General features: G+C 33.0%; 2 protein-coding genes across 2 annotated transcripts; both read left to right on the top strand.

The window, feature by feature from the left end:
- The first annotated feature begins 6,831 nt into the window (after positions 1-6,831).
- Positions 6,832-10,968, top strand: LOC130893507 (prostaglandin reductase 1-like). Its single transcript, XM_057799708.1, has 6 exons — positions 6,832-6,994; positions 8,040-8,142; positions 8,480-8,671; positions 9,400-9,673; positions 10,089-10,188; positions 10,713-10,968. Exons 1-6 carry the CDS (start codon positions 6,832-6,834, stop codon positions 10,940-10,942), a joined length of 1,062 nt encoding a protein of 353 aa, XP_057655691.1. The 3' UTR covers positions 10,943-10,968.
- A 1,048-nt stretch (positions 10,969-12,016) lies between these two features.
- On the top strand, positions 12,017-20,206 carry LOC130893506 (prostaglandin reductase 1-like). Its single transcript, XM_057799707.1, has 6 exons — positions 12,017-12,151; positions 14,698-14,800; positions 15,311-15,502; positions 15,887-16,160; positions 18,672-18,771; positions 19,884-20,206. Exons 1-6 carry the CDS (start codon positions 12,046-12,048, stop codon positions 20,111-20,113), a joined length of 1,005 nt encoding a protein of 334 aa, XP_057655690.1. The 5' UTR covers positions 12,017-12,045; the 3' UTR covers positions 20,114-20,206.
- The last annotated feature ends 1,441 nt before the right edge of the window (positions 20,207-21,647 follow it).

The following is a 21,647-nucleotide window of genomic DNA, read 5'->3' as shown; positions in this document are numbered from 1 at the left end:
CGTACATGACTCCTTTCCGGTATTAGGCGAACCACTACATCCTGAATCCATTTCTTCAGCGTCCGTATGACCTGGTGGACTCGCCAATTACCCGAAGACAGGAAATAAAGCAATCGCTGATCAACTCGCCTTCTCGTGGCTCCTACTACGGTCCTTTTCCTTGAAACTCAAGGGGAAATTGCATTAATGCTATTTATCTAGAAGCAACAGCATAATATGACGTTCCTGAAAACTACCTGGCTTCGTACATGACTCCTTTCCGGCAATACGTGTACCACTACATCCTGAACGCATCTCTTCAGCGTCCTTGTGACCTGGTGGACTCGCCAATTACCCGAAGACAGGAAATAAAGCAATCGCTGATCAACTCGCCTTCTTGTGGCTCCTACTAAGGTCCTTTTCCTTGAAACTCAAGAGGAAATTGTGTTAATGCTATTTATCTAGAAGCAACAGCATAATATGACGTTCCTGAAAACTACCTGGCTTCGTACATGACTCTTTTCCGGCATTACGTGTACCACTACATCCTGAACGCATTTCTTCAGCGTCCTTATGACCTGGTGGACTCGCCAATTACCCGAAGACAGGAAATAAAGCAATCGCTGATCAACTCGCCTTCTCGTGGCTCCTACTACGGTCCTTTTCCTTGAAACTCAAGGGGAAATTGCGTTAATGCTATTTATCTAAAAGCAACAGCATAATATGACGTTCCTGAAAACTACCTGGTTTCGTACATGACTCCTTTCCGGCATTACGTGTACCACTACATCCTGAACGCATTTCTTCAGCGTCCTTATGACCTGGTGGACTCGCCAATTACCCGAAGACAGGAAATAAAGCAATCGCTGATCAACTCGCCTTCTCGTGGCTCCTACTACGGTCCTTTTCCTTGAAACTCAAGGGGAAATTGCGTTAATGCTATTTATCTAAAAGCAACAGCATAATATGACGTTCCTGAAAACTACCTGGTTTCGTACATGACTCCTTTCCGGCATTACGTGTACCACTACATCCTGAACGCATTTCTTCAGCGTCCTTATGACCTGGTGGACTCGCCAATTACCCGAAGACAGGAAATAAAGCAATCGCTGATCAACTCGCCTTCTCGTGGCTCCTACTACGGTCCTTTTCCTTGAAACTCAAGGGGAAATTGCGTTAATGCTATTTATCTAGAAGCAACAGCATAATATGACGTTCCTGAAAACTACCTGGCTTCGTACATGACTCCTTTCCGGCATTACGTGTACCACTACATCCTGAACGCATTTCTTCAGCGTCCGTATGACCTGGTGGACTCGCCAATTACCCGAAGACAGGAAATAAAGCAATCGCTGATCAACTCGCCTTCTCGTGGCTCCTACTACGGTCCTTTTCCTTGAAACTCAAGGGGAAATTGCGTTAATGCTATTTATCTAAAAGCAACAGCATAATATGACGTTCCTGAAAACTACCTGGCCTTCGTACATGACTTCTCTCCGGCATTAGGCGAACCACTACATCCTGAATCCATTTCTTCGGTGTGCGTATGACCTGATGATCTCGTTAATTGGCCGAGGACAGGATATAAAGCAATTACTGATGTTCTTGACTCTTTGTAGGAGCCCACACACGCAAACAACCTTATTCAAAAGTATCCCAACTCAAGCCTTGTAGAGAAACAAAATTCAAAACTAGAATCCACCAAATAGTAGTCGTAGTAATGTTAGAAATAGAGACCAGAAGAAATATATTTGAAACATTTTTATATTTGGACAATAATATTATCATTTTTATTTCAATAAATATCAATAAACCATGAACATAAGGATAATAACAAAAATAAGGAGGTATGGTTGTAAAATAAACAAGTATCAGCTAAAAAAAATGGGGCTTGAGTCATGGAAGCCATTTTCTTATAGCTATGCGAAGGAGTCACATACGTACATAGATGTATCCTCTGCGATGGCTGGTACTAGCGTAGCTTATATCAAAATAGTGGTTCTTCGACTGAACAATACGATGGAATGTTACAGTGAATCAGGGAAAGTACTTGGTCGCAATGCCCTACGCTTGCAATTGGAATCGATTGAATTGCAAAATTTCCCATTAGTTGATGCTAGTCCTAGTAGATGTTTGAACCTTTTCCTCTTACTGGTGCTCCATATAACTAACTGTATGATTTAAGGTTATAATCCAAAGATTGCTTTGGCATTGGTTTTAGTTGGTTCGTTCTCAATACTTTTTAAAAATATCAATTTTCATCTCTACAAAAAACATTGTTTCACTATTATTTTTAATTCAAAGAATAAATAGCAGCTTAATTCTCACTTAAATTTATCTCAATCAATCTTTCACCGGATTGATTTCAAATATTTGTTGGTTGAAAAACAACAAAAAGAAATATCTACCTTTCGCATTTGATTCTGAATCAATAATAAATAAACCGTGAATGAAACCCTCCAGATACATTCATCAGATTTCAACCTTTGGGTAATTCAATTCAATAAAAGTGCGTATTATTTGGGAAATGGAATAAAAAAAATATACGAGGTGTTTTTAAAGTAATCGGGAAGATTGATTCGTTACTTCATTTTAACAAGAAAAGATTTTATAAAAAACATGTGTGATAAGTAATTTGTTTAAAATAAACTTACTGTAAGTGACATTCATTCAAACCTTTCGTATTCCGAACGGTACGAACTTTAATAGAAACAAATTACCTAATTGATAAATTGAGAACAAAATAGTTTTTGAGGTTAATGTCTCTACTTCGTTCCATGCTCTATTTAACGGGTCTCAGATCACAGAACCTCAGAACTCACATTCTTTTGTCAGTTGTCACATTTAAGAAAGATGTATTAACAATATGTAGCAAACCTCAGCCTTTTAAATAAATACAAAGAGTCGAATCCATGCGGTGACTTGGAAGGTAAAAGATAAAGATCGGGAGGAGTTGAAAAGGGCATTCAATTTGGCAATTGAATTTTTTTTCTATAGGAGAACCGCCTTGCCCTTTCTTATTATTGAAATTGAAAGTAGTCACATAAATATTAAGGTGATTGGTGGCAGAGTGGTCAACAACTTTTCATAACAGAATTAAGGCAACTGAAAACCAAAATCATTTACTCAAGGTATTATGAAAAAGTGAACAATTCGAAAAAACTTTGTTGAAATTGTTAGTTTCATATTAAACTAGAGTTTGAGTTACCCCAGAACGCCTTTGATTGCATAAATAACGTCTGCTACCAATTCATTATAGATTTTCATCATTTTCAGTTATTGAGAAGAAAAATAATATATTGTAAAAACAATTTGGGCAATAAATATTTATATGGAATTTAAGCGCCCGCGCTTTTGATATTGTAAAAACTTTTTTGTCAACAATTAAATTCTGACTTCATGAATGTCAACATTCACTGCTACCTACGATCTCTATCCTGAGCACTTTGAAATCTTGCTAAATCGTTTTTTTAGAAAAGTTTTTTTATATTATTAACATACCTGCTATTTTTATATTAACTTTAGGTTTACAAATTTATCTCCATTATATAAAATCTAAACAAAGTTTTTAATCGTTTTTGTGTAAGTTATCTCTTTGTTTGAATATTCAATTTGATTGTGCTTGGTTAATCTAATTTATCATCATATTAGTTGGTCTTATAATTTGTATAATTACATCGATCTGTTCTTGTGTAGTAAATACGTTTCAAAGTAAATTACAAATAATTTCGAACGAGATACGACCCTGGAGTCAGTATCAAATGACGTATTGACGAGAAAGTATGGATTCGGTTTAAAATAAATGAATAATTTCGATTAGAATTTCATTTTTGGATCTCCAATATTCACAGACATCTGATACACAAAGGGAACCGGAATATGGTGTTTCAGATTTCCTTTGATAAATTGATTGAATTAATGATTGAATTTAAAAAAAAATAATGAATATTTTGGTTATATAAGGGTTATGTAATATGCGAAGAAAACTAAAAAATTGTATGGGGCTGTAATATACTTGTAGGACCCACTAAAACCCTTCCTCATTATCTCTGCATTGTCCGCAGCTGGTCCGCAATCGAGACCCTCTATTTTCCCTTGTTTAAAGACGTAGGATGGAAGATAACCAAGTTATCGTTTTTATAGACTGTTTTGGTGTAGTGATGGTGTAAACAGTGTGTTCAGTACGAATATCAATATCACCAACGGCTGCAAAAATTTCAACTTAACAGATCATTTCAAACAAAAACGTTTTTGAACAGTCAAAACATCCGCCGTACAGTTTTTGTTTGTTACCCAATGATTTCTTCTCATTTCCGCAGACCAAAAATAAATTGCAAGATCGACGTTTTTCTACATCTGAAGAAGCGGTTGATGCGTCAAATCACATGTTTGGAGGTACCTTAATTGGAATGGAAAAAATGCTTCGACAATTGGTACAAACGGATTTAAAAGTGTATATTAATTAAGAATATTTTGAAGAACAGTGAAGCCATATTCTATCATGAATATTTGTTTTATTTGTCTCTCTCGAAATTTAAGTAACATTTCTTGTATGACTACGATCCGATTAGTGTCCAAAGAACAATCAGCGTTTCAGATCACGATCAGGTTGACGCTATTGTGGTTTTTGAAAATTTCTTTTATTTTTCAATGTTTTCCTTCAAATAGCTGCCTCATGGTTATCAGTTGTTAACAAGTAATGAAACAAATTATGATAAAAATAGTAAAATAGTAGTAAAAATAATTCTTAAAATTATTATGATACACATCCTTGATATTTCGATAGTCAAAAAATAATCTTTAATTGAATATACCTTATTAGATTACTTATCAACAATCTAAAATCGTAAACACTTCAAAAGAGTATAAAATTTTGTGAGAAACAAACTTCAATTTTCTGGATTTATGATTTTATTAAATTTTCCCATGGAATAGTTTTATGGAGATGTCAGTTATATGGAATAAAAAACAGACTTGGGTTTTCCTGGATTTACATCTAAAAAGAAACAAGATAAATATTCTGAACTACTCGAATCGTCCTTCTTAAACCTTCAAGCAGTCATATGACAGGAAAATATGAGTTAGGCTGTCCTATAATAAATACTTCATATCATTTTCTTTATTATTTATGCACATATGGTGCCAGTAGTACATAGACGTACAGCATTCATGTTCGATGAGTATGTCTTAAGCTATCTCTATAAAGTGAAGTCTATTATTTGGATGAAACTGGATGTTGTGTACGAAGGATTCAGTTTACAAATAATTGTGTGAAAGCTAACTTGAAAAAAAATGATATTTTGGTTTTTTCACATACTTTTTTAGCATTTATATCATTAAAAACTGGTAAGTTAAGGAAAACGCATTTTGAATTAGTGAAATAAGTAAAATACTGCAAAGAAAAAGTTTAGGAAACATATATAATAATATTGTCTATAGGGTTATGAAAGGATACGTGATTAATGCGACAGTTAATCTGATTAAAATAATAAAATGAGGAAAAAATCGTCTTTCTCCTGCTTTAATCCCATGCCTTTTCACTGGTAGTATCAAGACAGTGTATTCTTTTTCTTTATCACATATTATTGTTTCACTAGTAAATACTTTCATTCCATCCAGAAGTTTTTCCTCACTTCGATCTGTCTGGTAATCCATTTTCTCCTCGGCTCTTCTTCTTCTTTACTTTTTCCTTCATTTACACTTTTTCTTGGCAATTCCTCGTTGGATTATCTATTGTGGGGATAGTTATCCATGTATAATTTTAAGGGTGTCATACACACAGCGACTCAAAGGATGTTTTGTGTCATCTCTTTCGCTGTGACACTAGGGATGATCACAGTTTACAGTCTATTAATCCCACTCTTTTCAGGAACTTCAGGATGTAGTTGCTAAAGATTTTCATTTTCTAAAGGTCCATTCACACTTCAAGATAGAGGTAGATAGAGGTTTCGTCCTCTACGTAGTAAAATCATCACCTTGCTAAAGAAGATGATATCTTGTGATTATTTGTTTTGTATCTTTATTCCATTTTTATCATAACTTTTAACATAACTTTCTTGTTCTAATTCCTTCTTTCTCCTATTTTATTGTTTCATTTATTATCCTCATTTCCTTTAAAAATGTTGATTTCTCCATTTTTTCTATACGTTTCCATATAAAAAAATATTTATATTGTCAAAAGTGGGGTTCAACATAATGTTACTGATAAAAGTAAAAAGAATATTTGTATATTATTTAATAGACATTTATAAAAACTAATTGTTAATATAAAGATTACGTTACCAAATAAAGAATAATTCAGAAAATATATGACAGACTTTAATAGTCATTTATCAACAACAGACGTTGTAGAGGTCCCAAGTGGAAAATCTGTATCGGCCCTTAACGTGTTGAAAAGCTTAAAAACTTATCGCCGAGGCTGAATTAAAGGATGTTCAGTTCAGTAACTGGATATTCTTTTCTTTTTGGATATTAAAACACCCACGTTAGACGCGCAAAAGTTGAGAGAAAACGATTTAATACTTTACGTGAGTCGTGAGGGATCCAAACTAAACTTATAGATATGTTTTCATGGAAGCTTTTTATTTCTTTCCCACATATTATTCGGAGGGATAAAGGAAAACCAATTGACAGAATTTGTTATCGATATGGTTCATTTAGATAGATCTATCATGAAATAAAAATGTTTTTACGTCAATTTTGAACAAAATAGATTTAAAAAATGAGTTTTACAAAACGGTTTATAATTCCTATTGCTAAGAATGCTGATATGAACGTTTGATTTCGATATAAATTACAAAAAAGGTTATCTATTCATATCAACAACTGGTTATCTATAGATCGTCGGTTAAAATGAATGATACCAAAATTATATGGTTCAATTCGTTTAGCAAACGTTCAGTAACAAACATGGTAAAGGCAAAATTATTTGTTCTTGACAAACATTTTGATGGTTGGCCAAAAGAAAGCGATTTGAAAATAGTGGAAGAAGAATTACCACCTCTAAAAAATGGAGGTGAGTTTTTCAATATTACAAAAGTATATTAGAGAATAAAAAACGAAACCATTCAATCACAATTTATAAGAAAATCTGTGCTCTTAGAGTTTTGTAATAAGATCGATGTACTAGTGGCATTTACATAGTTGTCAGATCTTCAGTTTTGCCAGAAAAACGAGATAATTGTCTCAATCTATAATTAAAGGTCTGTACATTATTCATAAGGAAAATTATTGATTCAAAACGGGTTTAGAAAAACTAAATTGAAAATGGTTTCGTAAAATCATATAACGATGTATTATCATAGTCATTGCAAGTTAGTTGAGATGTTTTTAGTGAAATTTTTGAGAAAAATGGGTATTTGTAGTAATTGGAGTAGTGCATCTATTCACGCGCCTCATACTTCGACGACTGGCTTGTGTATTTGAACTTTATTCTGAAGTGTATCACGTTACATAAAAACTGCAACAACATGTTATCAAAGCTACTTTTTCGATTTTGGGAAGAGGATCTAATTGGAAGCAGCTAGTTCAGATGAATATAGTGGATGAGGCAATAGGTTGTAATCAAATTCGGCTATTTTTTTGTTTTTCTTTTTTATACAACAAATACGATCGCTTCTTTTCAGATCTATCAACTTAAAGTGCTGCTAGATCGGCATAATAGAAGCCTGACCAGATGAATTCATTATTTCCACTGTATTTTATTTTCTGGGGCATAATGGTGTAACCAATTTCCATCTACTGTGATATATTGACGAAAAAATTCACTTAGATGATGTTTGAAGGTTACCAAGCATTCTGAGTCTGAGTCTGGTGTCTCTTCTGTTTAAAGAGAGACCTTCGGTATCTGAAGAATGTGGTAGCAGTGAATAAATAGCCTCATTATTTATCAACCCTTTTATTACATAATTATCTAGAAAAAAACTTATTTAAATTACATGTTTCAAAGTAATATCTATATAATGATAACTATTGATTTAACTAGCGTGAATCAGGATGAAACTATTGTGTTAAATATGATCACTAGATTGAAAAACACCTATTCCACTTATACTTTCTAGAATTTCTCGCTGAAGCAGTTTACTTGAGTGTTGATCCCTATATGAGAGCTTATGAGCCTAGTCTTTCACCAGGACAAACTTTTATTGGATCTCAGATTGCCAAGTAAGTATTTTACATAAATTTCCACGAGTTTATTGATTAGATATCTCAACTTTCCAAAGAACAAACCAAATAACGATTCGAACAAATCCTCTTACAAATAGTTGTCTAATATAGTCTGTATGTTTCAATTGTTTCAAGTTTCGAACTTTTGAAAGTTAGTTTGAATAGAAATTCTCCAAAACAAAGAAGGATGGAACGTAAGTGTGCAACTTTGTTGTTTGATGTTACACAGATTATTATACGAATGATAATTTTGATACAAATAAATAAACTTCGGCTTAACATTCGGGTAACATTTTCACGTTTTTTTTTTTAAATAAAGTAACTCTATTCTTAGAATAATAGACAGTAAGAACCCTAAATATCCAGTAGGGGAGCATGTTATTGGTCAATTTGGTTGGAGGACCCATACAATTTCAACTGGGGAAGTTAGAGGAACTGTTGGTAGAGGAACAGCTCCGCAGTTAGTGTCAAAGAAACTGAAAAATTTGCCATTATCTCTAGCTCTTGGAGCAGCTGGTATGACGGGGTAAGTATTTAGGTTAAATAACTTTGTCTTCTTTGTTATAATTGACGCCTAAGGAAGTAATAGGTGGGAAAAATTATAGCAGCTGCAATATAGATAATATATTGGTTAACTACCATCAAAAATGTAGATTCTTTGTCTGAATATAAACAAGAAGAAAGTTTAACAACGTTACTAAAAGAAAATCATTTGTCGGGATGAGTGATTAGTTCGAAATTAATACTCAATTTGTGAAATTTTTTTATTATACTTTAACAACTCTATAAACAGTATATGAAAAGTTGGTTCAGTATCTTTTGGTATTGAAAACATTTTTTAGTCAAAAGCCTGAAACATTAAAAACTACTATCAAATGGTTTCGAATAGAACAGATTGATAAGATTATAGAGAACGTGAGATAACAAAGAACTAGTTATATTAAATGATCAGAGGATTGCTTGAACTAGATTTCATTTCATAGAGAACTAATGGGAAAAGAAATTGTCTGTCAAGAGTCGCTGAGGAAACTCCAGACATAGATGAAGGAATAATATCCCGATAGATCTAAATGCACTTGTAAGTCAGGATTGGATATACCAGAATGGATTGCTGCATCTTGTGCTTGCAGTAAAAATTAACGCAGCTCTAAAAAAAAGAAGGAATCTATTCTATTCCACCCGAATTTTTTTAGAAATTGAGAATAATTTGGTAGAAGGAAAGCAATGTATAGATTATGAAATTTTATTTTTCAGAAATTCCGCCTATTTTGGTTTCCTTGAAATATGTCATCCTAAAGCTGGGGAAACAGTGGTAGTTTCTGGGGCAGCAGGGGGTGTAGGAAATCAAGTAGGTCAAATAGCTAAAATAAAAGGGTGCAAGGTTATAGGAATAGCAGGATCAGATGATAAGGGTAAGTGGTTGACAGATGAATTGGGATTCGATCATTTCATAAATTACAAAACGGATAATGTTGCTGAAACATTGAAAAAATTTGCACCGAATGGAGTGGATTGTTATTTTGATAACGTAAGTATTTACCACTGAATTTCAATTTTGGAATATTGTTGTCTACTATTAATAGATAAACTAGAATCTAAAATACATGTTCTACAACAATTTTAATTTAAAAACTTTGATTTAGTTCGAAAGTAAACTAATTTTCGTTTTATTTTTCGTGGCAAGCGAGCTTATGATCAGCATTAATTAATAGCGACATCTATCTTGCAGATAGATTTTTTGTGTGCAAGTTTTCATGCGAAATATTGCATACATGTTTGGTTTTCATTTAAAAATTTCAGAATACTAATATTGATCAAACTATTACTATAAAAATAAATGTATTGTACATATTTGCACTCGTGCAAACCAAGTATTATTTGATCCTAGTTTGATGAGGTCACAATGTCTATAAAATGATATTCATAAACTACAATTTCCGTAGGTTGGTGGAGAAATAAGTACAACTGTTATTTCCCAGATGAATGACTTTGGAAGAGTTTCAAAATGCGGTTCTATTTCCGGTTACAATGAAGCAGCAAAAAGTAAATGTGTTAAATAATTTCAAAATTTTTGTTACACAAATATTTTCGTTCGTTCACCGCTTGCTACATAGAAATTCTTGCACATCGAGCAGAAATAAATTTTGATTTAGTAAGAGATTCATTATAGGGTTCTTGTTGCTTTTTCCATAAATTATTTTCTTTTTATACTAGTTCTGAATTTTTGAAGTATATGTAATATTTATTCGCTAACTATTTTATTGTTTTTTTACACAGAATAAAATCAAATAAATTGAAATTTTTTCAGAAAACTGAAACTTGTCGTATAATATGCAATCATTTGTCGAGTAATTACACTCCCTATTTTTTCAAGAAGGCCTCAATATTTCATATTTTCGTATCCCTTAGCTGTTTAAGTCCTTCATATATTTTTTTTTTATCATTTGCTTTATTTTCGTTGTTATTCTTAGATTTTTCTCAGAATATAAGATTGCTTGTTCTCGTTTATTCTTCAAAGTAGTTTCAGTTTTCCTTGATTATCTCTCGCAATTTTTCAATTTTTTCAGATTCTTCCATCGATATGTTCATAATTGGTAAACAGTTACGAATTGAAGGGTTCCTGGTAACTAGATGGATAGAACGATGGCATGAAGGGATTGAACAAAATATAGAATGGATAAAGGAAGGAAAGCTCAAGTATCGTGAAACCGTTACAGAAGGATTCGAAAACATGTTTAAAGCGTTTGTGGAAATGTTAAAAGGGGTCAATGTAGGAAAAGCTATTGTAAAAGTGTAGGTGAAAAATAAACAATATTGAATTGATGTTTTTTATTATTTTACAATCAACCTGTCAGGTATTACTACAGTAAAGTAGGGGATTTTTGAACAAGTGAATGTTTAACGTACATAAGAGTCTTCCGGATGCAAAGAAATCGCGAGTAGATGACGTGAAAATAATGACATCCTGAATACGAAAGGCATGGATCGAAAAGAGTTGCCAGTAGCTAGAAACCTGAAAAAAAAAATACAATTTTACGTGTTTATTTCCAATGACTTCGCTCCATTTCAAATATTTGAAATTAGATTCAAATAACTTAATACCTTCGGGAAAGCTAGATGTGAGTCTGGGACATTTGCCAAAAGTGGATCGGGCTTTGTCATACGATTAGGAAAAAATGCTACAAATTACGAACGAAGATATCTGGAGATGCAGCCCACGAAGAAATCCAAAGTAAATGGCAATTTTTTAGCAACACACTGTTTATTAAAGATCAATTTATTGTGGACGTGGGACCATCTAAAAATTACTCAATGAGTTTCAAAACAATTGTTCGCCTGACTTTATTGAGAGCGATCACTGTCAGCTTTCGACAATTAATAGAAAAGTGGAGGCTGAATATACCAGATCATCAAATTCTGAGAAGCCATATAAATTATCCACATACTATCCTCCTTCCACAAAAATATAGAGAAAAATTGTAAGAGACAGCACAATGTAAAAATTACTTAGGGTAGAAGAAGAAGAGAAGGTTAATAGCAGGTGAATCTAATAGATATTTGAGCTCATTTGGTCGATCCATCTTTGATCGAGGAAAGCGGTGAACTGACAAGTCCACAATCAATGTAACCACTTCAATTCATAAGAATTCAAACTAAATTTTTCTCCCGAATTCGTATTTTCAATTCTCAGTGATAAGTGATATTTAGTATTGTTAGTGAGATATAAGCTCCGTCATAATGTAAATAATACTAAATTTTTTTAAGTATATAGCTATGTTATTTTAATTAGAAATATTTGTTATCTATCGAAAAATGATTTTAAATGCTTATCTCGCGATCAAAGATCGGTGTTATAAATGTAGTTACGATATTTGAATTTAGTTGAAATAAGTGACAAATATGGTGAGGGCTAAGGTTTATATACTCGATAGACATTTTGATGGATGGCCAAAAGATGGCGACCTTAAATTGATTGAAGAAGATTTGCCACCTTTAAAAAATGGAGGTAAGTATTTCGAATATTTGCTGATACTCATACAAAAATAATTCTGCAGTTTTCTGTGTGAAATTAAATTATGAGTTTTGTCAATATTATTAGCGGTTCTCTGATCGACGTTTATTCATAATCTTTTCAATATATTACGATTATCACTTAAATACTTAACTCGTTTGAACTATACCGTCTATCAAGTAATCAATTACACAATTTCGACTTTGTATTATACTGTATTGATATGTAAATATCAATATCAATAATATATAAATAATAGGGTGATTAATTTCCGGAAAAACATTTTTTTGGTGTTTTAGCAAAATGTTAATAAATATACATCTCATTAATTTTGATCAATTTTAAGTATTTATGATTTAAATATAAAGTATAACCATTTATAATTCATGTACAAAAAATTATTTTTCTCAATTTTCTAATACTTTTTACAATAATGCAAATCAGTTTGATGGGCCTTGTAGAGAATTTTACGCTCTTCAAAATCGCTTTAGAGTTTTTCTGTGTGACTCGCACTAGTTCACCAATAGGAGTCATTAAAGTACAGTTTTTGAAAAAAATTCCCTACAAGGTCCATAAAACTGATTTGCATTATTGTAAAAAATGAGTAAGTATTAGTATTATTATTTAAAAAAAGTACTTATAATTAATATTGAGAACTATAGTGAGATTCCTTTTTCTACATGTAGAGTAATATTCTGTTTGAGTACCGACAAAAGTTTTTTTTCGGAAATGAATTACCCTAATAAATAGTAAAGTCAAGGAAGCATATTTTTGTTGTAAATAATCATAATGAGGTCTTAAGCTCTTGGTTTAATGATGGTAATTTCATACTTTCATGATTCCCTAGTTTTTTGGCTCTAGAAAATGGAAATAACATCCGATTTCGATGAATTTTTTTTTAAAATCTTCGTATTTACTGCGGATTTATGATAAAAAATATGGAAACAAAAAAATATTTAAACTTATATTGATTTTAGTGCTATAAATGCTAAAATGAAGTTGCTATATTTTTTATTTCATAATCTACACAAAAAACTAACAGATTGAACAAAAATTTATACAAAAATGTTGATTTATCATGTTTTTACAATTAAAAATAATAACAATTAACATTCTTAAAATCACTTATTGTAATCAAGTGTACAATATTAGAATTTAACTTGTAAATTGTAAATTTTCACCAATAAAAAAATGGTATCTTACTAAGGTTGACTGTTTCAGAGAAGAGAATTTGGAATGGAGCGTGAGGCAGGGGGTGGGGAAGTGTTTGAAAAACAGACCAAAAGTTAGCACTTTTTCTGAATTTTTAGCACACACCCCCTAACCTAACCTAAACTAACCAAGTTTTCAGTTTTTTTATTCCCATATTTTTTTTCGTAAGCCCACCTTAAAAACGAAGATTTAAAAAAAATTCATCGGAAGATTTTAAGACTTTTGAGAGCCAAAAAAACGAGGAGACCGCGAAAGTATAAATTTACCGAAATTATTACCTCCATCAATGACATTCTTCGTATTTCTTATTTGCTGGTCAAACTGGCAGCAAAATTGCAAGACAGGGATGAATTTTTGTAAAGATGACCACTCCAAAATCGAAATTTTCAGACATATTTTCATTCATCATTCGGCCATTTACGAAAAATGGTTTCCTGTTGTCGGAAATGTTATTTTTATCATTTTGCACTAAGCTGACTAATAAACATAAATAAAACTTCTAGTACAAAACCCCGTACACATCAAAATTTCAAAAAATTATGTCAACGGAGAAATTTTACAAATGTCAAATTCCTCTGTATCAATATAAATGATGAGCTGCATAAAATTTGCTTTTGTAAACAATCCTGCTAAACTAGCAATCAATAAAATAGGCGATTGGACAAAAAAGTGAAGGATTAAAATAAATAAATCAAAATCTATACATGTGAACATCAAAATTCCATTCTGTTTGTACATATGATTATATTTTATAAACATATCCTCAAGCCCATTTGGTCGTATGGTATTCAACTGTGTCAAATGCTAGTCAAAGTAGTCTATAAATCCTTCAAAGATTTGAGTATAAGGTACTAATGAACATCGTGGATGCACCTGGTACATTCGAAACAGTAGTCTCCACAACGATCTGGATATAGACACTGTTAACCAAACTGTAGTGAAATTTTCCAGGAGTCATGGTCAGACTTGATCACCACACCAATGTTGAGGTAATCGAGCTATTTCAAATTGAAGGAATAGAGAGGAGACTCAAGAGGATTAAACCTTTCCAGTTGGTGAAAAGAATTTGTTAAAAGCAGAGTATTGTGTGTTCAGGCTTAAATTTATAGTTTGATTTAAATTCCTGATTGATCTTGATATCAGATTGTTATGTTAAAACAATGATACCCGATTCCGAATCTATTAAATTAAAGGTATCAACAAACAGATTCGATCAAGAATCAAGCTGGGTGATTACGGCGACGAACTCCTGATTTATGAGATTCGATATAGTTTGATAATTCATTAAATTGTATTTATAAATTTACGCCCCAATGAATACTTTTTAGAATTTCTTGCCGAAGCAGTTTACTTAAGTGTTGATCCATATATGAGAGCTTATGAACCTGGTTTGAAAATTGGACAAACTTTCATTGGATCTCAGGTTGCTAAGTAAGTATTTTTATAATACATGGATGAACTGGGTTTTTGTGTAATTTTTAGCATTTGTTAAGTAGTTATTAGTTATTATTAGTTGAGTTATGATAAAGATAATAATGTAAATAAGAGATTGACAAGAATTTCTATAAATTGTGAATGGAACATGACAAAGTGAAATTGAGAGGTACAGTATATATCAGGAAGATATATTATAGCAGAGTTTGCATTTTACATTTTAACATAAAGGAACTTCTTTCTAAAAGGTTGCCGCAAATCATAGACAGTCATCTATACGGATGCAACAATCGGTTGACATAGTTGTGTCCATTGTATTTTGGAACACACGCGACTTTTATTTTAGAAGATTGAGTTATTTTCATGTTGAATCAAACCAGAAAATCGTCGCCGAGACTCACTAAAAAGTTCTCGAACTGTTTGTAAAATTATCCTAAAGAAATTGATTCCTATTATCAGTTATCTATTGGATGTAATTTTGGTTGTCATTATTTTCCAAATTTGTAGGATAATAGACAGCAAAAACCCAAAATATCCTGTTGGAGAGCATGTTATTGGTCAATTTGGTTGGAGGACCCATACAATATCTACCGGGGACGTACAAGGAACTGTAGGTAGAGGAACAGCTCCGCGATTCGTATCAAAAAAACTGAAAAATTTGCCTTTATCTCTAGCTCTTGGAGTAGCTGGAATGACTGGGTAAGTATTCCAAATTGACTAAATTCTATTTCACATGATTTTAATGTCACTATAATAGAAGAAATAATTTTTTTGTCGTATGGTACCCTGATTTCATATTTTCATTCGCATATTTTCTACTAGACTAGGAAACTATACACAAAATAGTGCCAAAAAGGTCATACAAAATGGTTTAATAAGCTTGTATGGACTAAAACTAATAAACGATGTATACAAAATTGATTTTTTCCACTCTTCTTCCTTACATAAAACGTAGGTAAATAGATAGAAATAGAACCAATTTATTGTCCAAAATATACAGCAGATCTACACCGTAAGATGTATTGAATTTTTTTTAAATGTACTTGTTTTCACGTCAGATTAGATAACGATAATCCTTTCCAGGAATACTGCCTATTTTGGTTTTCTTGAAATTTGCAAACCTAAACCTGGAGAGATAGTTGTAGTATCTGGGGCAGCCGGAGGAGTAGGCAACCAAGTAGGTCAAATAGCGAAAATAAAAGGATGCACAGTAATAGGGATAGCAGGATCTGATGAGAAAGGTAAATGGTTAACAGAAGAATTGGGATTCGATCATTTCATCAATTATAAAACAGATGATATTGCGGAAATATTGAAAAAATTAGCACCAAATGGAGTGGATTGCTATTTCGATAACGTAAGTTATATATCATTTGTATCCCAAAGATTAAATGTTTTTATGGATTATTCACCAGATTAAAAATATCTTTTTCTCAACCAGAGAGATGGCTACTCATGAAATTATCTTATAAATTGGATATTATAAAGCTATTACGGAATCATATGTTTACTTTTTCACGTAAGAGCGAATCTCGTTGGTTTATTTTTGAGAGGGATAGGGACATTTTTTAAACAGGATACGGAAGTTTCAGGAATTGCCCTCATATCGGCAAACTTTCCAAATTTTCTTTTAAAAGGGCTTGATTGTGGTGAATTATTAGGGAGTATCTACTAAAATGAGCAAAAAATGACTCCATGAATCAGCTTTCGGAAGGTGTGATCGATTATTTTTCCATTATATTTGCAAATTACCTATCGTCTGGTGGAAGGTTTCACCAGGTTACAGGAAAACCGCAGAAAACCTGCAACGCCGACGATCGATGATGTGGAATTTGTATCGGGTTTTATCTAATGACGATGAAGGAATTATCGAGGAAGGAAAAATAATTTTATGGGAGATCGTCGTTACCAGCCGACACGGGAGGTTTCTTTTTACATATTTATGAACTAAAACTTCTTTATAGTGTATAGCTGTGGAGTAATATTATGCACACTATTTGACACGTGACTTTTAGTCTCTCATTAGGTTGGTAATCGAAGCTCGCGTCAAATAATGCGATAGTAGTATATTATAGTGTCAGTACTCAATTTTGTTCCAATTTAGAGATGATTTTTCACAAAAAATAGATTTTAAAAAACTCGCTAAAAAGCAAAGTTATTATTTATATCGAAAATTTTACGGAGTATGTTTGAAAATCATTAAAATATTGATTTCAGGTGATAGACACATTTTATTAACGTTGGCAGTTGTAAGGCAACATTTTTCTCTACAAATTTTCCGAATTTTGAGGTCGCGTTTTTTTAAAGAATCAATTTTGGATGCCTCCATAATAAGGCGCTGAATTTGTGTGACCTTTCAAAATAAATAAAATTTTTTGCAAGATCAGGTGAACAGCTGTACGAATGACCCAAAGGAAATATTGCACAAAATAGTCTTTAATTATAAAAATCGTCAGTGTTTGTTTCATTTTATACGAATGAAATGTACAGAGTGGCCCAAAAGTCGCGCAACCAATTTAAAAAAAATGACATTGCGTAGCAAAAGTACAAAATTTATTCGAAAAAAAAAACGAAATACACAAAATTAGTTTGAAGCAAGGCAAAAGCTGACTCCTTGGCATCATATAACAGATGTTCGAAATGACCTCCTTCTTGTTCTGTGCACTTCAGACATCGCTTTACAGATGCGCGCAAGTGTAGGTTTATCTGCATTCATCGTATCGACTTCGTTGGTGATTATGTTTTTCATGGTCTCCACATCTGGTAAAGCATTTTTGAACACCCTATCCTTTAAAATTCCCCACACTGCAAAATCTAAAGGAGTCAGGTCAGGAGATCTTGGTGGCCATTCCACTTGACCTCGTCTACCAATCCAATCCGGAAAATTTTGATTTAGGAATTCGCGAACAATTACAGCGTAATGGGCCGGCGCGCCATCTTGTTGAAGAGTTAACACACGACCAGAAAAATCCGGGTTATTATTCAGTTCTTCGCGCAGTTCCATAAACAAATCAAAGTATGCAGCACCTGTTACTGTTGTGTCGAAAAAGTAAGGGCCAATGATTCCGAAGGAGCAAACACCAAGCCATACCGTTACACCTGGAACATTTAATTCTTCTTGGATGGTGATATGCGGATTGTCTGTAGACCAGTATACGCAATTGTGTCTGTTGATTCGGCCATTTAATTTAAATTGTGCTTCATCTGACCACAAAATGGTTTTAAAGAAGTCTTTGAACGCTTCACATCGAATTACGTACCACTCAGCAAACTGAAGTCTGCGGTTCGGATCGTCTTCTGTTAATGCTTGTAAAAGACGTGGTCTGTAAACATGCATACCTACTTCCTTCATTATTCGCTGCAAGCTGGAACGAGAAATTTCCAATTCATGGCAAGCTTTACGGATTGATCGCGCCGGTGTTTCAACAAAACTCTCAGTTTCACGCCTCGGAACTTGACTGTTAGTCAAAGGAAATTTTTCGGCAAAATCGGAGAAAATGTTTTGATAATCGGCATGATAACGGTAGTACGAGGTCACTAAAAACACGCGTTCCGCAATTGTGAACCGATAACTCGATCCCGTTGCCATGGTTACACATTCGTTACACATTTAAATACCCTCACCGCTCCTTTACACACGAACAACTGTAAGATATTCGGTAGAAACGCGTAACCTTGTACTAGTAGGGTGAAACCAACTCATGCGCATTTTGTGTTAGCGTTGCGCGACTTTTGGGCCACTCGTTATTCGATTGCTTTGTTTTGCCACAAAGAAAGTGACTATAAAAACGAAATATAAACGATACGAATTTCGAATTGATTTCTTGTTAATTACTTATATCATTTGTTTATCTATTGATAATTTTAGGTAGGAGGAAAAATTAGTTCGATTGTTATTTCCCAGATGAATGTCTTTGGAAGAGTTTCAATATGCGGCACCATATCGGGATACAATGAAAAATCAGAAGGTAAATATCTTATGAAACTTATTTTACTTCGAAATATTACGAGCTCAGGGATTACCTCACTTGGATTAAGTAAATCGACAAAAAAACGATCTTTCATACGAATGTTATCAGTTAATACAATTGAAAGAGATGTTAAAGATCATCTTCAATATAACCAAACCATACTTTGGTTTTCAATAGAAAGATAGAAGATTGTTGGAATGATAACTTGGAGATGATAGAAGAAAAGGATAAATGCGTTGAGATGAATTTGTGCCAAAAAATAGAGGCAACAAGGCAACAGGTTAGAAAATTCTTTCCTCGTCCGGAATAGCTGATAGTGGATCAGGAAACTCGAGTAGTTCAAGTGATGCCTGCCGTACGGAAGATATTATTCCTTAACTATTGAAGTGTTCGGGAAAAAGATGCCTTGGTCGCTATTTCAACAGGTTCACGCTTCTTTAATGAAGAGACTCCCGATCAATTGCCGTTTTGGACGTTCATGGGCAATGTCTGCTTGTCGAGTAGGCCTTGCAAAAACTGGCGGGATTTTGCTAGACAGCTCGGCGACCTTCCTTCTATGCTCCAAGCTGTCAAAGTTTCCAGTCAACTCAGGATCGTCTATAAGTCGAACTGCTCTCTTCTGTATTGACTCGAACATCCAAAGGGTATGAAGTTAAGTCGTCGAATGTGATATTAGGATCAACAGAAAAGAGCTTCAAGCGCGTGTAGTCGTATTCTATGTATATGTTGCAAACATTTTAGAGAAGTAAAAAGGTAACTTTCATTTTTTATAGGGTAGGATATCAATTTTCACGCTTTTGAAAGTGCGATGAAAAGCACAATGTTTGTTTAAAATACAGGGCATAGTAATGGGTAGTTATTTCTTGAAATTTTTGAAATAATATCGTCCAAGTAGCCTCCACCACGCTGCTGGTATTCCTGAAATTTGTTAAAAAATGTCTATCCCACCCAGTATATCATGTAAACTATTGATAGAGGTTGTCCAGACGAATATTACTGCTTTATTTTGTAATGCATTCACGAACGGACTTATGTACTTAATGTCTTAAATCGTTCAGTATTTAATCTGTTAACACAAGTGTCAATATTATTGTTTCGTTTGCTTCTAGCACCATTCATTGGCATGCACATATTTGACAAACAAATAAGAATTGAAGGTTTCTTAGTGACTAGATGGGTGGAGCGATGGAATGAAGGGATTGAACAAAATATAGAATGGATAAAGAATGGGAAGCTCAAGTATCGTGAAACCATTACAGAAGGATTTGAAAACATGTTTAAAGCTTTTTTGGAAATGTTGAAAGGGGTCAATGTAGGAAAAGCTATTGTGAAAATGTAAGCGAACCATAAATATTGAACAATATGTTGGTTGTTTTTTTCAATCATTAATAATACAAGGAAACCAATAAGAATAAATGAATTGTATCGAAAAGTGTTTTACTTTTTAATTAATTCTTTAATTTTGTCACACTATTTATACTAAAACTACACTAAAAACGCTTCAAAAAGTATCATTGTGAGTCACTGTATAGTGGTAGTGTAGGTAGTTTACAAACCACGCGTCAATATCGAAGAAATTGGCTACAATATTAAAAAAAAGTGACGCTATTTTCGTGTGCCTAATATTCTCAATGTAATTATTATATTGAAGACTGTGCATCATTTTCATTTGTAAACTTTCCTTACAAAAAGGGTAGTTCAATTAAATAGCTACACAGAGGAGTCACATCAAATCTACTTGTATAAAATAGACATTGATTTTATTGACAGTAGTCATTTATCGTCCCAAATCTATTTCAACGTTCCATTCAGAGATTTAAGAACGTCAGGATTGTTTTACATTCATCACAGGAATATAAATTGTTTTCCAAAGCTACGCCTGAGAAGAATGGCAAAAATTTCACGCAGACGATAATTCGATCAATTTATCATTTAAACTAATATAAGTTATAAATAATATTTCATCCACGACTAGGTATAACAATAAAAACTAAAAAGTAATGAGGAAGAACTTTATTCATAATTTTTGTTGTTCATAAAATCATCTGTACAGTTTGAAAATCATTAAACTGAGTTGATTACAAGTTGATTGTTTCTTTTTGTGCTTTAGTGATGTTATAGACTGCGTTTTTCCTTCGAAATCATCCGCCACAGAATTAAATCACTATCGCGTATCAGCTCAGTTATATACCCTCTAGTATTTACTAATAAAATTGCCTATCAGCGGCAAAAACGATACTCTTCATACAGTCTGGAAATTCTAAGAATGTAAAGCAACCTAAAATAAATATACATACAATAATTGACTGGATGATATAAACAATTATTATGAGATCCACAAGTTTTGTCACCGGATATTTCTTTTCGGAAACTATGCTCACGATTGTTTTGGTTGATGTAACTCCATTGAATTATTTCGAATAATAATTGGACGAAATATTAAATTTCGAAATGTGCCGATAAGAACAGAAAGGAAACTTTTGTTGTCGTGTACGTTTAGTGCTTCTAATGAATCCAGAGATGGCGCTGAAACGGGAACTCGAGTAAGCTTTCTGATGTTTGCTAGAGCCAACGAAGGGACCGCGATAGTATAAAAATACCGAAATTATTACTACGTACATCATTGAAATTCTTCGTATTTCTTCTTTTGCTTGTCAAACTGACATGGAAAATGCAAGACAGCGATGAATTTTTGCTTAAAGATGACCACTCCTAAATCGGAATTTTCAGACATATTTTCATTCATCATTTTGTCATCTACGAAAAGTAAGTCTTAACAGATGGCTTCCTGTTATCGGAAATGTTATTTTTATCATTTTGCACTAAGCTGCCTAATAAACATAAATATAAAAAATTAAGTTTTGCTACTTCTA

Source organism: Diorhabda carinulata, chromosome 4, assembly GCF_026250575.1.
Source record: "Diorhabda carinulata isolate Delta chromosome 4, icDioCari1.1, whole genome shotgun sequence".
Classification (NCBI taxonomy): domain Eukaryota; kingdom Metazoa; phylum Arthropoda; class Insecta; order Coleoptera; family Chrysomelidae; genus Diorhabda; species Diorhabda carinulata.
Note: the sequence above shows the minus strand (reverse complement) of the source record. Positions and strands in the feature narration are given on the sequence as shown.